This window comes from Jaculus jaculus, chromosome 4, assembly GCF_020740685.1.
Source record: "Jaculus jaculus isolate mJacJac1 chromosome 4, mJacJac1.mat.Y.cur, whole genome shotgun sequence".
NCBI lineage: Eukaryota > Metazoa > Chordata > Mammalia > Rodentia > Dipodidae > Jaculus > Jaculus jaculus.
This window is the reverse complement of record NC_059105.1, coordinates 24,317,061-24,331,412: the sequence shown is the minus strand read 5'-3', so window position 1 is coordinate 24,331,412 and position 14,352 is coordinate 24,317,061. Positions and strand designations below refer to the sequence as shown.

General features: G+C 44.2%; 1 protein-coding gene across 1 annotated transcript in view; it reads left to right on the top strand.

Annotated features, from left to right (window-relative positions):
* The first annotated feature begins 6,557 nt into the window (after nucleotides 1-6,557).
* LOC101602676 (X-ray repair cross-complementing protein 5-like) overlaps nucleotides 6,558-14,352 on the top strand; it is an 88,543-nt gene continuing 80,748 nt past the window's right edge. Inside the window, exons 1-2 of the mRNA XM_045148013.1 lie at nucleotides 6,558-6,676; nucleotides 13,018-13,131. Coding sequence (XP_045003948.1) covers nucleotides 6,656-6,676; nucleotides 13,018-13,131 — 135 coding nt within the window. The 5' untranslated portion in view covers nucleotides 6,558-6,655. The remainder of the gene's footprint in view (nucleotides 6,677-13,017; nucleotides 13,132-14,352) is intronic.

Here is a 14,352-nt window from a genome sequence, read left to right as displayed (position 1 = left end):
GATCACTGTGAGTTTGAGGCCAGCCTGGTACTACAGAGTGAGTTCCAAGTCAGCTGGGCTAGAGTGAAACCCTACTTTGAAAAACAACAACAAAGTGCTGCATCTGGATTTGTCACAATTTTTTTTTTTTTTTCTGTCACACTGGCCAGGAGAACCAATGACCAAGGACAAAAATAGTCATAGTTAGGACAAGGATAAGTGGACATTGTTAGAGTGGTGGAATGGAGGTGAGGGTGAGACTCCATTCAAAGAATATCTGCATGAAATAGCAATCATCCTGGACCTAATGGAAGAGACTTAAGCCAAAATTCAAAAGGACTAGAGCCAGGTATGGTGATGTATGCCTGTAATCCCAGTGCTTGGTAGGTAGAGTCGGGAGGATCAGGAGTCAGCTGATGGCCAGCCTGGCCTACATAGTGAGTTCCAGGCCAGTCTTATCTGCTTTCAGAGATCCCCCCACCCCCACCAGACATAGGGTCTCACTCTAGCTCAGGCTGACCTGGAATTCACTATGTAGTCTCAGGGTGGCCTCGATCTCATGGTGATCCTCCTACCTCTGCTTCCTGAGTGCTGAGATTAAAGGTGTGTGGCACCACGCCCGGCTGCTTTCTGAGTTATTTATTTATGAGAAAGAAAGAGAGAGGGAGAGAAGGGGTCAGGGTCTCTAGCCACTGCAAATTAACTCTAGATGCATGTGCCACTATATGCACCTGGCTTATGTGGGTTCTGGGGAATAGAACCTGGGTCCTTAGGCTTCATAGGCAAATGCCTTAACCACTAAGCCATCTCTCCAGCCCAGAGATATTTTTCTTTTCAATTTTTTTATTAACTTCCATGATTGTAAACAATATCCCATGGTAATGCCCTCCCTCCCCCCACTTTCCTCTTTGAAACTCCATTCTCCATCATATCCCCTCCCTCTCTCAATCAGTCTCTCTCTTCTATTTTGATGACATGATCTTTTCCTTGTATTATGATTGTCTTGCATAGGTAGTTTCAGGCACTGTGAGGACGTGGATATCCAGGTCATTTTGTGTCTGGCGGAGAGCATGTTGTAAGAAGTCCTACCCTTCCTTTGGCTCTTTCTTTCCACCACTTCTTCTGCAATAGACCCTGAGCCTTGGCAGGTGTGATAGAGATATTGTAGTGTTGAGCACTCCTGTCACTTCCTTCCAGCACCATGATGCCTTCTGAGTCATCCCAAGGTCACTGTCATCTGAAAAGAGAAGATTCTCTACCAAAAGTGAGAGTAGCATTAATATAAGGGTATGAACATTAAGAGAAAGGCTTACTGGGCATTTGATAAGCATAGTATATACATTTAGCCAGACAGCAGCAGACGTTACACCCTTAGAGCTCATGACTATCCGTTTTAAGTTTTCAGTATCAGTACCATGGAGAGGGCCTCCAGTCTAATTAGAGGGCAGTTGGTTTCCACCATGACAGACGTGCCACTATTGCACCCATTGGCTCATTTGGCCTGGCTGGCTGAATATAAGGCTTTCAGTATCCACTGTTGTATATCTTCACTGGTGATTTCTCTCTCTCCCATTGAACTGCACGCAGAATGGCTTCTTCCAGCTTTCTGTCAGCTGGTCTACATGGAGGAGGTTATCAGCTCGGTTTCAGCAGGATTTCTCAGAGGACTTGCAGCTCAAGTATGTGTAGTCTTCAGGAATAGGGTCTTATCATCTATTCGAGCTCAGAGATTTAAAAAGTATTAAATAATTTAAATGTTTGCTGTGTCACAAGTTATATGGCAGTCATAATGAAAAGAATTACCAATTGTGAAGTTTAGAGACAAGAGACATAAGTTTACTCAGTTTCTTTTCGCTTCTATGTACTTTCTGCCAAGAAACACGTTTATCATGGGATTTTTTTAATAATCATGGAAAATGCTAATAAAAATTTAAAAAAAAAGAAACAGGTTTATAATGTATGCTTGATTGTTAGTTAAGTAAATTTTTTCAACATTTTCCCTCATGACAACAACTTTTTGTGTATTTATAACTTGTTTATTTTTTTTAGAATCATGTTGTAGTTTTTTTTTAAATTTTTTATTTTATTTTATTTATTTATTCGAGAGCGACAGACACAGAGAGAAAGACAGATAGAGGGAGAGAGAGAATGGGCGCGCCAGGGCTTCCAGCCTCTGCAAATGAACTCCAGACGCGTGCGCCTCCTTGTGCATCTGGCTAACATGGGACCTGGGGAACCGAGCCTCGAACTGGGGTCCTTAGGCTTCACAGGCAAGCGCTTAACCGCTAAGCCATATCTCCAGCCCATGTTGTAGTTTTCATTGTACAAGTCTTTCACCTCCTTAACATTTATTTATTTTTTTAATTTTTTTAAATTTTTATTAGCATTTTCCATGATTATAAAAAAAAAATCCCATGGTAATTCCCTCCCTCCCCACCCCCCACACTTTCCCCTTTGAAATTCCATTCTCCATCATATTACCTCCCAAGATTTATTTTTTATTTTATTATTACTTTTTTAGTTAGCATACTGATATTTAGGTATCATTTTCAAATACAATTTGCTTGAAAATATTTTATTTATGAGACAGAGGGGCATATGTGTGCACCAGGGCCTCCTGCCTTTGCACATGAACTCTAGATGCATTCACCACTTTGTGCTTCTGCCTTCGTTTCGGTACTGGGGAATTGAACCCGGGCCATAAGGCTTTGCATGCAAGTGCTTTCAATCTCTGAGCCATCTCTCCAGTCCTATAGTTTGTTGTTTCTCTTCCCTGTCCTCTCCCCAGACTTCCTCTCTTCCAGGACCCTTCCCTCTTCTGTTTACATGTCATAACTATCCTTTTGTCCTCCTCCACTCCTCTTCCTACTCTTTTCTTTATACTCACTCTTGTAGCTTTGTGGGTTGCCCATGTTTGCCCCCTTTATATGCACACACATAGATGTTACAAGCTAGGATCCGCATGTCAGAGAGAATATGTGGTTTTTGTCTTTCAGAGTTGCAGTCAGTCACTTTGCTTAATATAATTCTTTCCAGGTTCATCCATTTCCTACAAATTTCATAATTTCATTTTTCCATATTGCCAAATACAATTACATTGTGTCTAAGTACCACATTTTTGTGATTGGCTCATATATCGACAGGCACTATGCTGATTCCAAGATAGCATGGTACTGGCACCAAACAGATAATATAGATCAGGAGCAAAATAGAGGACCCACAATAAACCTACACTGCTTTAACTACCTTTTTTTTTCCCCCCCTATTTGGTTTTTCGAGGTAGGGTCTTGCTGTAGCCCAGGCTGACCTGGAATTCACTCCATAGTCCCAGGGTGGCCTCGAACTCACAACCCTCCCACCTCTGCATCCCAAGTGCAGGGATTAAAGGCATGAGCCACCATGCCCAGCTCGCTGTTTTTTTTTTTTTTTTGTTTGTTTGTTTTGGTTTTTTTCCCCTCTGAGGTAGGATCAGCTCAGGCTGACCCGACATTCACTATATAGTCTCAGGGGAGCCTTGAACTCATGGCAATCCTCCTGCCTCTGCCTCCCAAGTGCTGGGATTAAAGGCATGTGCCACCACTTTTGGCCCTCGCCACCTAATTTTTGACCAATGAACTTTTTCACTGCTAGTGGGAGTGAAAACTAGCCAGTCATTATGGAAATAAGTATGGGGTTTCTAAAAAAAATTAGAAATTACTCAGAAGGCATCATGGTGCTGGAAAGAAGTGACAGGAGTGCTCAGTACTTCAATATCTCTATCACAACTTCCAAGGCTCAGGGTCTATTGTGGAAGAGGTGGCAGAAAGAATGTAAGAGCCAAAGGAAGGGTAGGACTCCTTATAATGTACTCCCCCCAGACACAAAATGGCCTGGATATCCATGACCTCACACTGCCTGACACTACCTACACAAGACCATCATTATAGGAGGAAAAGATCATGGCATCAAAATAAAACAGAGACTGAGATAGGGAGGGGATATGATGGAGAATGGAATTTCAAAGGGAAAAGGGGGGGAGGGAAGGTATTACCATGGGATATTTTTTATAATCATGGAAATTTTTTGGTTTATTTTTATTTATTTATTTGAGAGTGACAGACAGAGAAAGAGGCAGATAGAAAGAGAGAGAATGGGCACGCCAGGGCCTCCAGCCACTGCAAACGAACTCCAGATGTGTGCGCCCCCTTGTGCATCTGGCTAATGTGGGGAATCGAGCCTCGAACCAGGGTCCTGAGGCTTCACAGGCAAGCGCTTAACTGCTAAGCCATCTCTTCAGCCCCCCATGGGAATTTTTAATAAAAAACAGATTTGAAAAGAAAAAAAATTAGAAATTAGAACTGCATAGGATCCAGTTTTATCTCTCCTAGGCATATACCCTAATGATTCCACTCTACTGTAGATGTACTTGCACATCCATGTTTATTGCTGCTCTCTTTACAGGCATAAAAAAAATTACTAATGTCTGGCATGGTGGACTCTGCCCTCTGGAGCTGCAAGCTGAATTAAATCCTTTTCCTTCTGGTTGTTTGTTTTTTGAGGTAGGGTCTCACTCTAGCCCAGGCTGACCTGGAATTCACTATGTAGTCTCAGTGGGTCCTTGAACTCACAGTGACCCTCCTACCTCTGCCTCCCGAGTGTTGGGATCAAAAAGCATGTGCCAAGCCTGACCTATTTATTTATTTTTAAATATTTTTCTTATAGTTTATTTGAGAGAGAGAGAGAGAAAGAGAACGGGCAAGCCAAGGCTTCCCCTCCAGCCACTGCAAACAAACTCAAGATGCATGAGCCCACTTGTGTATCTGACCTATGTGGGTTCTAGGGAATCAAACCTGGGTCCTTAGGCTTCACAGCCAAACGCCTTAAGTGCTAAGCCATTCCCCAGCCCCCTATTTATGTTGTAGCTCAAACTGGCCTGGAACTCACTAAGTAGCTGTGAATTACCTTGAGCTTCTGATCATCCTGGGTCCCACCTCTCTGCTGGGACTAAAGGCATGTGCCTGCCACATACCCATTTTTTTTTTTTTTTTTTTCTGAGGTAGGGTCTCACTCTAGCCCAGGCTGACCTGGAATCGCTATGTAGTCACAGGGTGGCGTCGAATTCAAGGTGATCCTCCTACCGCTGCCTCCTGAATGCTGGGATTAGAGGTGTGCCCTACCACTCCTGGGCATTTTAAATTTTTTTTCAAATTATTTATTTGAGAACGACAGAGAGAGAGAGAGAGAGAGAGAGAGAGAGAGAGAGAAAGAAGAAGAGAGGGAGAGAGGGAGAATGGGCATGCCAGGACCCCCAGCCACTGCAAAGGAACTCCAGATGTGTGTGCCCCCTTGTGCATCTGGCTAACATAGGTCTTGGGGAATTGAGCCTCAAACCAGGGTACTTAGGCTTCACTGGCAAGTACTTAACCGCTAAACCATCTCTCCAGCCCCATTTTAATTTTTGTATGTGGTGCTGGGGATTGAACCTAGGGCCTCTTGCATTATGTAGGCAGTCCTAGGCAGTCATTCTACCCACTGAGGAATATCCCTAGCCCAGTTCCTGTTTTTCCCAGGGCCCAGGTTTCCAGATTCTTGAACAGAGGTTTGTAGACACGTTGTAGAACCCTGACCCTTTATCCAACCATCTGTGAGTTATTTGCCATAGAAAACCGCCCGTTTCTGTACAAGAGTCTTCAGAGGGGAAAGGGAAGTGCTGCCGGACAATGTCTTTTGGAAAAGAATCATGAGTGTTCATTCACTGTGATTGACAGCTGCCATTTCTAGATTATTGCCCTGGACTTGCTCCTTTCCAAGATGTAGCTGCTCCAAACTGGTGGGATAATCTTACCAGAGGCAACTTTGGGCTTCCAGGCATTTATATTGTCCTGCAATGCCCTGTTTGCAATGCCCTTTCCTATTTTCTTTCTAAAAATGTATTTATTTTTTATTTGACAGAGAACGGGAAGGGGAAAGAATGGGCGTGCTAGAGCCACTGCAAACAAACTCCAGATGCACGCGCTCCCTTGTGCAGTTGGCTAACGTGGGTCCTGGGGAATCGAACCTGGGTCCTTTGGCTTTGCAGGCAAACGCCTTAACCGCTAACCGCTAAGCCGTTCCTCTAGTACTCGCTCCCCCCTCCTCTTTCTTCTTTTTTATAACTTGAGGTAGGGTCTCACTCTAGCCCAGGCTGACCTGAAAGTCACTATGTAGTCTCAGGGTGGCCTCGAACTCACGGCGATCCTCCTATCCCAGCCTCCCGCGTGCTGGGATCAAAGGCGTGCGGCACCACGGCCCGCTTTTTCCTACTCGTTTGCCTGGAAAGCTCACTCCGTTGGCAGTTGGTCTCATGGCACCTTTCATTACCCTTTTTGGAAATGACAGACTTTCAGAGGAGTTAAGTGACCTTCTGGGCTCAAAGTCAAAGGACTCTCACTCAAAAACGCTGAGGGGTGACGACCAAGGGAAGAAAAGAGAAGAGACGCGGCTCTTTGGGGAGCAGGGACCACTCAGGCCCAGCCCTGGGGCGCTCGAGGCCGCAGGCTCTCCGGGGCGCGCCGTGAGCTCTGCGCATGCGCCGACGCCCGGCGCGCAGGTCCCCGCCCTTGAGGCCCGCGGAGCAGCCGCCCGGCCGCCGGAACTGAGCGGCGGCGCTGCGGTTGCCGTCCGGACGGAGTATCCGAAGCGCCCGCGTCCCGGAAACATGGCGCGGTTCGGGAACAAGGTACGGAGGGCCAGGTTTTTGGACTCTGCTCAGTCGGAGAGAGGGTGGTTAGGTCGCCGGAACTGTGGAGCCCCAGCGAGGCAAGATCCGGGCCCAGGTCCCCGCACGGGGCGATCCCGGCGGCCGGAAGCCGGGGATGAGCAGGCCCGCCCGCCCCGCGGCGCCCGCTTCCGGCGTCTTCCCTCCTCGAGCCTGCCTCCCTCTGCCCGCCTTCCTCGCCGCCCGCCGCTGCTCTCGCTCGGCCTCCTCGACTGCTTCTGAACCTGGATTCTTGATGAGAACAGAAGATAGCCCAGGCAGTTTCCTACCCTGCAGGCTTGTGGAACCAGAGATTTTTTTTTTTCTTTTCACAAGTTTTATTAACATTTTCCATGATTATAAAAAATATCCCATGGTAATACCCTCCCTCCCTCCCACCCACACTTTCCCCTTTGAAATTCCATTCTCCATCATATTACCTCCCCATCTCAATCATTGTACTTACATATATACAATACCAACCTATTAAGTACTCTCCTCCCTTTCTTTCTCTTCCCTTTATATCTCCTTCTTAACTTACTGGCCTCTGCTACTAAGTATTTTCCTTCTCACGCAGAAGCCCAATCATCTGTAGCTAGGATCCACATATGAGGGAGACCATGTGGCACTTGGCTTTCTGGGCCTGGATTACCTCACTTAGTATAATCCTTTCCAGATCCATCCATTTTTCTGCAAATTTCATAGCTTAATTTTTCTTACAGCTGAGTAGAACCCCATTGTATAAATGTGCCACATCTTCATTATCCACTCATCAGTTGAGGGACATCTAGGCTGGTTCCATTTCCCAGCTATTATAAATTGAGCAGCAATAAACATGGTTGAGCACATACTTCTAAGGAAATGAGATGAGTCCTTAGGGTATATGCCTAGTAGTGCTATAGCTGGGTCATATGGTAGATCAATCTTTAGCTGTTTTAGGAACCTCCACACTGATTTCCACAATGGCTGGACCAGATTGCATTCCCACCAGCAGTGTAGAAGGGTTCCTCTTTTTCCACATCCCCGCCAACATTTATGATCATTTGTTTTCATGATGGTGGCCAATCTGACAGGAGTGAGATGGAATCTCAATGTAGTTTTAATCTGCATTTCCCTGATGACTAGTGATGTAGAACATTTTTTTAGATGCTTATATGCCATTTGCATTTCTTCCTTTGAGAATGCTCTATATTTAGCTCCATAGCCCATTTTTTGATTGGCTTGTTTGATTCCTTATTATTTAACTTTTTGAGTTCTTTGTATATCCTAGATATTAATCCTCTATCAGATATATAGCTGGCGAAGATTTTTTCCCATTCTGTAGGTTGCCTCTTTGCTTTTTTCAGTGTGTCCTTTGCAGTGCAAAATCTTTGTAATTTCATGAGGTCTCAGTGATTAATCTGTGGTTTTATTGCCTGAGCAATTGGGGCTGTATTCAGAAAGTCTTTGCCAAGACCAATATGTTGAAGGGTGAAACCAGAGACTTATGTGAACACAATTTTTCAAATGTAAAGTGAATTATTATCTCCATACTAATTTTCGTGTCCTGAGTTTACTGAAAGCCCACAAAAGCACAAACCTAAACCTTTTATGCCTAGTTCATTTTCATCTTTACAACAACCCCCTCGAAGTGAAAACTTGGCCCCAGCTTGCAAGTGGGAAAACTGAGGCATGAGCAATGGACGGGTCCCTCCGTAAATTGTAGAAAAGGAACTTGAACCCAGGCTGTTTTCAGAGCCCTGAAAAATCTCTCTGTGTTACTAATAATCTATGAACCTTGTTTTCTCAGATTAATAGCAGAAAATTACAGTGAATTAAATATTTTTTTGGTCACTAGAGGGAGATATAATTACCAGGGTTCGTTCATTCATCTACCCATTCACTTAATGCACATAAACAAAATAGGAATCTGGACAACTAATCTCCAGTGCCCTTGACTCTCTGTTGGGAAATTTTATTTATTTGCAAGGAGAAAGAGATAGAGGGCGAGGGAGGGAGGGAGAGAGATAGGAGATAGGAGACAGAATGGGTGTGCCAGGGCCTTCAGCTGCTGCAAACTCTGCATCTGGCCTTAGGTGGGCTCTGGGGAATCGAACTCCAGTTGTTTGGCTTTTCAGGCAAGCACCATAAGTGCGCAGCCATCTCTCCAGCCCCCCAAATTATTTATGTATTTATTTGTACCTGTTGGAAAATTTTGATTAAATGTTTATGCACCCAAAATATTGATGATGCCCACCTCCTTTGTTCCCCCTCTTTTATTACTGAAAACGTTGTAGCTTCAGGGAGGAGCCATTTCTAGCAGATGTTTGTAAAGTAAGGTCCTTACAGCCTGAACTGCTTTAGCGGAAATGCAGAGTTACTGAGCTGTCCCTGTTTCTCTTTCCTGGTTTTCTACTTCCAAACAGGAATCTGAAGTATTGTATTACATATGATTCTTCCATCTATGAAGATTTTTAATGCCTTTTTCTTGGACACTGGTTTGTTGGCACACGACCATTACTTCTCTAGAGTTTTCTAGTTCAAAAAGTAGGCTTTTGGACAATTATTAAGTGAATTCAGCCATGTAGTTTGTGGGGGGTTTTGTGTGTGTGTGTGTGTGTGTGTGTGTGTGTGTGTGTGTGCGCGCGTGTATTTTGAGGTAGAGTTTTGCTCTACTCCGGGCTTACCTGGAATTCACTATGTAGTCTCAGGTTGGCTTTGAACTCACAGTGATCCTCCTACCTCTGCCTTCCGAGTTCTGGGATTAAAGGTGTGCACCACCACTGGCTTCACATTAAGTTTTTTCTTTTCCTTTCTTTTTTTTTTTGGTTTTTCGAGGTAGGGTCTTACTCTAGCCCAGGCTGACCTGGAATTCACAATGGAGTCTCAGGGTGGCTTCGCTCTCATAGCGATCCTCCTCCCTCTGACTCCTGAGAGCTGGGATTAAAGGTGTATGCCCAGTCATGTTAAGTTTTTAAAGATTTTTTGCTCAGGGTATTGATGGCGTGAAAATTTAACTGCGCTCAAAGGCATTTTATCATTTATTATTATTACATTATTTCAAAATAGGTGCCTCCAAATCTCTATTTTTATTTATTTATTTGCACATTTATGTGTGTGTATGGGTGAGCCAGGGTCTCTTGCCATTGCAAATGAATGCCAGATGCTTGCACCACTTTTTATGGGTGGCTTTAGAATTGAACGCAAGTGGGCAGGCTTTACAAGCAAGTGCCTTTCATCACTAAGCCTTCTTCTCAGCCTCCTAAAATTCCCCCCGCCCCCCAGGTAGGGTCTCTAGTTCAGGCTGACCTGGAATTCACTATGTAGTCTCAGGGTGGCCTCAAACTCACAGTGATCCTCCTACCTCTGCCTCCTGAATGCTGGGATTAAAGGTGTGCACCACCATGCCAGGCTAAAATCTCTTAATATTAGTACATTATGTTCAGTTCTTTATGAACTATGGGAAAATAATATTCTATTGTTGTTTATTGCCAAGGTGTACCAAGTTGAGAAATCATCTCTTAACTTCCCAAGTTAGAAGCTTATCCAGGTTTTCAGACAATTCTAGGGACAGCAGATACTGTTTCAGAAAAATGTTTCCTTGATTGGTCATATTTCAGAGTTAATTTTCCCCCTTACATGGAGTGAAACCAGTTTCCCAGTAACTTCCATCTGTTGAGCCAGTTACCTCTCCCACAGACCAATCCTTTTTATAACATAGCTGTCAAATATTTAGAGCAGAATTGTTTTGTTCCCCTTCGTCTGGCTTGAATATCTAGGTTTATCCCTCCCAACTGTTGTTTATGTTGCATATTTTCCAGATCTGGAACGTTTTGTGTACAGTTTTAATTTATCTTTCTTATAATGTGTGATACCTAGAGTTCTCTACAGTTTGTCTGATTGTCACAGAGCCTAGGTGAGAATGGCAGGGTCAAGGAATGTTAATTCTGGAAGCAACCTTACACTTCATCTAGTCAATAGTTTGCTCCCTCACTGAGGTAACGGTGAGGTTAAGTGATGTTCCCAAGTATTTAGTGTTAATTAATAAAGACAGAACTAAAGTTCCAGTCTCTGAATTGCTAATCTTGTACTTTGTTTTGTTTATTTTTATTTATTTGAGAGCAACAGACAGAGAAAGAGAGAGAGAGAATGAATGAGAATGGATGTCCCAGGGCCTTCAGCCACTGCAAATGAGCTCCAGATGCATGCACCACCTTGTGCATCTGGCTTACGTGGGTGGATCCTGGGGAATTGAGCCTCCAACCGGGGTTCCTAGGCTTCACAGACAAGTGCTTAACTGTTAAGCCATCTCTCCAGCCCCTAATCTCGTACATTTTTGCCATAACCTGTTTTTTCTTGAATTCATTATAGTGTTGATATAACCTAAAATATCTGTGGAGATGGAATCTTGAAGCTATATTGTACTGTTAACTGGTTTTACAACCTACTCTGAAATTGTGAGTTGCTGTTAGTTAAGATCTTCTGCAACTTGTATTCAATTAAGTTTTGGATAGCAAGTTTGTAGAACTTCAGGTGTCTCCCTTTTGGTTTGTCTTATTATTATTATTTTTTGTTTATTTTGTTTATTTATTTGAGAGCTACAGACAGAGAGAGAAAGAGGCCCAGAGAGAGAGAATGAATGGGTGCACCAGGGCTTCCAGCCACTGCAAACAAACTCCAGATGTATGCGCCCACTTGTGCATCTGGCTAACGTGGGTCCTGGGGAAGCAAGCCTCGAACTGGGGTCCTTAGGCTTCGCAGGCAAGTGCTTAACTGCTACGCCATCTCTCCAGCCCGTTTGTCTTATTTTCTTAGTCTCTAGTATGTGACTTCTGCCTAACAACTTGTCTTTGCCTATGTCCTTTGTGGCTCTCTGTGTCTGTAACTTCCTTATTTATGTCAGTGAGTCTTCACTCTTTTTTTTTTTTTTTTAAGGCAGGAATGGTGACTCACGCCTTTATTTATTTATTTGAGAGAGAGAGAGGAAGGGAAGAGACAAAGAAAGAGAGAATGGGTGTGCCAGGGCCTTCAGCCACCACAAACAAACTCCAGACACATGCACCCTCTTGTGTATCTGGCTTACGTGAATCCTGGGGAATTGACCCAGGGTCCTTAGGCTCTTCAGGCAAACGCCCTAACCACTAAGCCGTTTCCCCAGCCCCTCTTCAATCTTTTTTACTTTTTTTTTTATTTTAGGGGGGGAGGGAGGGGAAGAATTGGCGTTCCAGGGCCTCAGCCACTGCAATCGAACTTCAGATGCTTGCACCATCTGGTGGGCATGTGCAACCTTGTACTTGCCTCACCTTCACCTTTGTGCATCTGGCTTACATGGGATACGGAGAGTCGAACATGGGTCCTTAGGTTTCACAGGCAAGCACCTTAGCCGTTTAGCCATCTCTCCAGCCCTGATTCTTCACTCTTTAAGACATCTCAGGATGAGGTTCAAGAAAACGTTTCTGCTTTGCTGCCTCGTTTTTTTGGGTCTCCACCACCAGTCTTGGGTGGGTGTTCCTTCTGTTTCTTTCTTTTTAAAATATTTATTATTTATTTATTTATTTATTTGCAAGTTGGGGGGATTAGAATGAGACTGAATGGGCACTGCAAAGGAACTCCAGATGCATGCTCCACTTTGTGCAACTAGTTTTACATGGGTGCTTGGGAATCAAACTCAGGTTGTTAGGTTTTGCAGGTAAGCACCTTAACTGCTGAACCATCTCCAGTCCCCTCTTGTTTTCTTTAGTGCTTATTGCACAGGTCTATCATGTAACATTGTGCTGGCATTATTGTTACCCATCTGTGTCTTCTGCTGGAACAGATTTGGGGTCTTAGTCATTTCAGGTCCCTAATTTGCAAACAGATTCAGATTGTTGGAGTGTGTCATCTTAGGATGTATAAGTAGTCACCTATTGCCACAAAAATGCTTTATAGTAAACTATGCCATCCAGAGACTTAAAGGTGTCTGTTTTCTTGCTGGTGTGTCTGCAGAGCACCTGCAGTTTGTCTCGTGTGAGGCTCAACAGGACAGAGCTGAAGTATACCTGACACATGGGCTCTCGATCTCTCATCACGGCTTTATTCTGGGGCTTGGGCCACAGAGGCAGTCACTACTGGGGACATGCTCCTCTCCTGGCAGATACAGTCTAGCTTTTAGGAAGGGCCATTCAAGGGTTAACCAGAATAAAACTCTCTATGTCTTATACACATTCTGTACATAGAACTTCTTCCCTCCCTTTCGCCTACCTCCCTAAATGCCAGTTAGGTGCTGTGAGTGTGACAAACGAGAGACATATTCAGAATCTTGTAACTGCTTTATTCTCACACACTCCTTGGGATCTTGTTCCTAGGCAGTTGTTGTGCTGTGTATGGATGTGGGCGCGTCAATGAGTAACTCCTTTCCTGGAGAAGAATCCCCATTTGAACAAGCAAAGAAGGTGATGACCATGTTTGTCCAACGACAGGTGAGCTTCAAGCTTGTATCTCACGCTTTAACCTTTTGTGTTCTTTAGCTACGAATATAAGATACCAGCTCCTTACAATGTCCTGCGGGTGAATTTTAGATTCTGGACAGTTTTCTTGTATGTGCTCGTCTGCCTACCACCAGAGCCCGTTTCTGTTTGCTTTCTCTCTTCTGATCCCTGCACTGGATATTGCAGTTTTTCTAGTAGAAACAAAACACGATATAAAATAACGTTTAAAAGTACACTTTCTAAGGCCAGATGGCCTGAGTTTGAATCTGGACTCTACCATGTCATTTACTGTTGCAGTCAGGTTCTCATTGCTGGTAGAAATCACCCAACCAAGAGCAGCTTGTGGGAAAAAGAGGTTTATTTTGGCTTATAGGCTTGAGGGGAAGCTCCACAATGGCAGGGGAAAACAATGGCATGAGCAGAGGGTGGACATCACCCCCTCGCCAACATAAAGGGGCAATAGCAGCAGGAGAATGTACCAAACACTGGCAAGTGAAAACTGGCTATAATACTCATAAGCCTGCCCCCAACAGAACTCTCCTTCCAGGATGTGTTAATTCCCAAATCTCCATCAGCTGGAAACCTAGCATTCATAGCACCTAAGTTTATGGGAGACACCTGAATCAGACCACCACATTTACTAACCCCATGGTCTTTATTGTTTATTTATTTGCACATGTGTGCATGCCATTCACTCTCTTTTTCCTTCTTTTGGTTTTTTGAAGTAGGGTCTCACTCTAGCTCTGGCTGACATGGAATTCACTCTGTAGTCTCATGGTAGCCTTGAACTCATGGCAGTCCTCCTACCTCTGCCTCCTGAGTGCTGGGATTAAAGGCGTGCGCCACCACACCCGGCCAGCAATGCCAGTGTCTCTTGACACTACAAATGAATGCCTGTCCATCTCTACATGGGCAGTTGGGGAATTGAACCCAGGCCAGCAGGTGTTGCAAGCAAGTGCCTTTAACTACTAAGAATTCTCCCCAGGCCCCTAATCCCGTGATTGTGAACAAATCTTTTAAATATTTTGGTACCTAGTCCAGTTCTATTTTGGTATATAACAAACTACCCCAAACTTAGTGTCTTAAGTAATTAAAAAAACAATCATTGCTCATGGTCCTGTGGGATAATGAGGTAGGCTCAGTATGTGCTTCTCTCTCTTGAGACATAGTCTTTCTCGATAGCCTTGGTATGGAACTTTCAGTCTTCTGCTT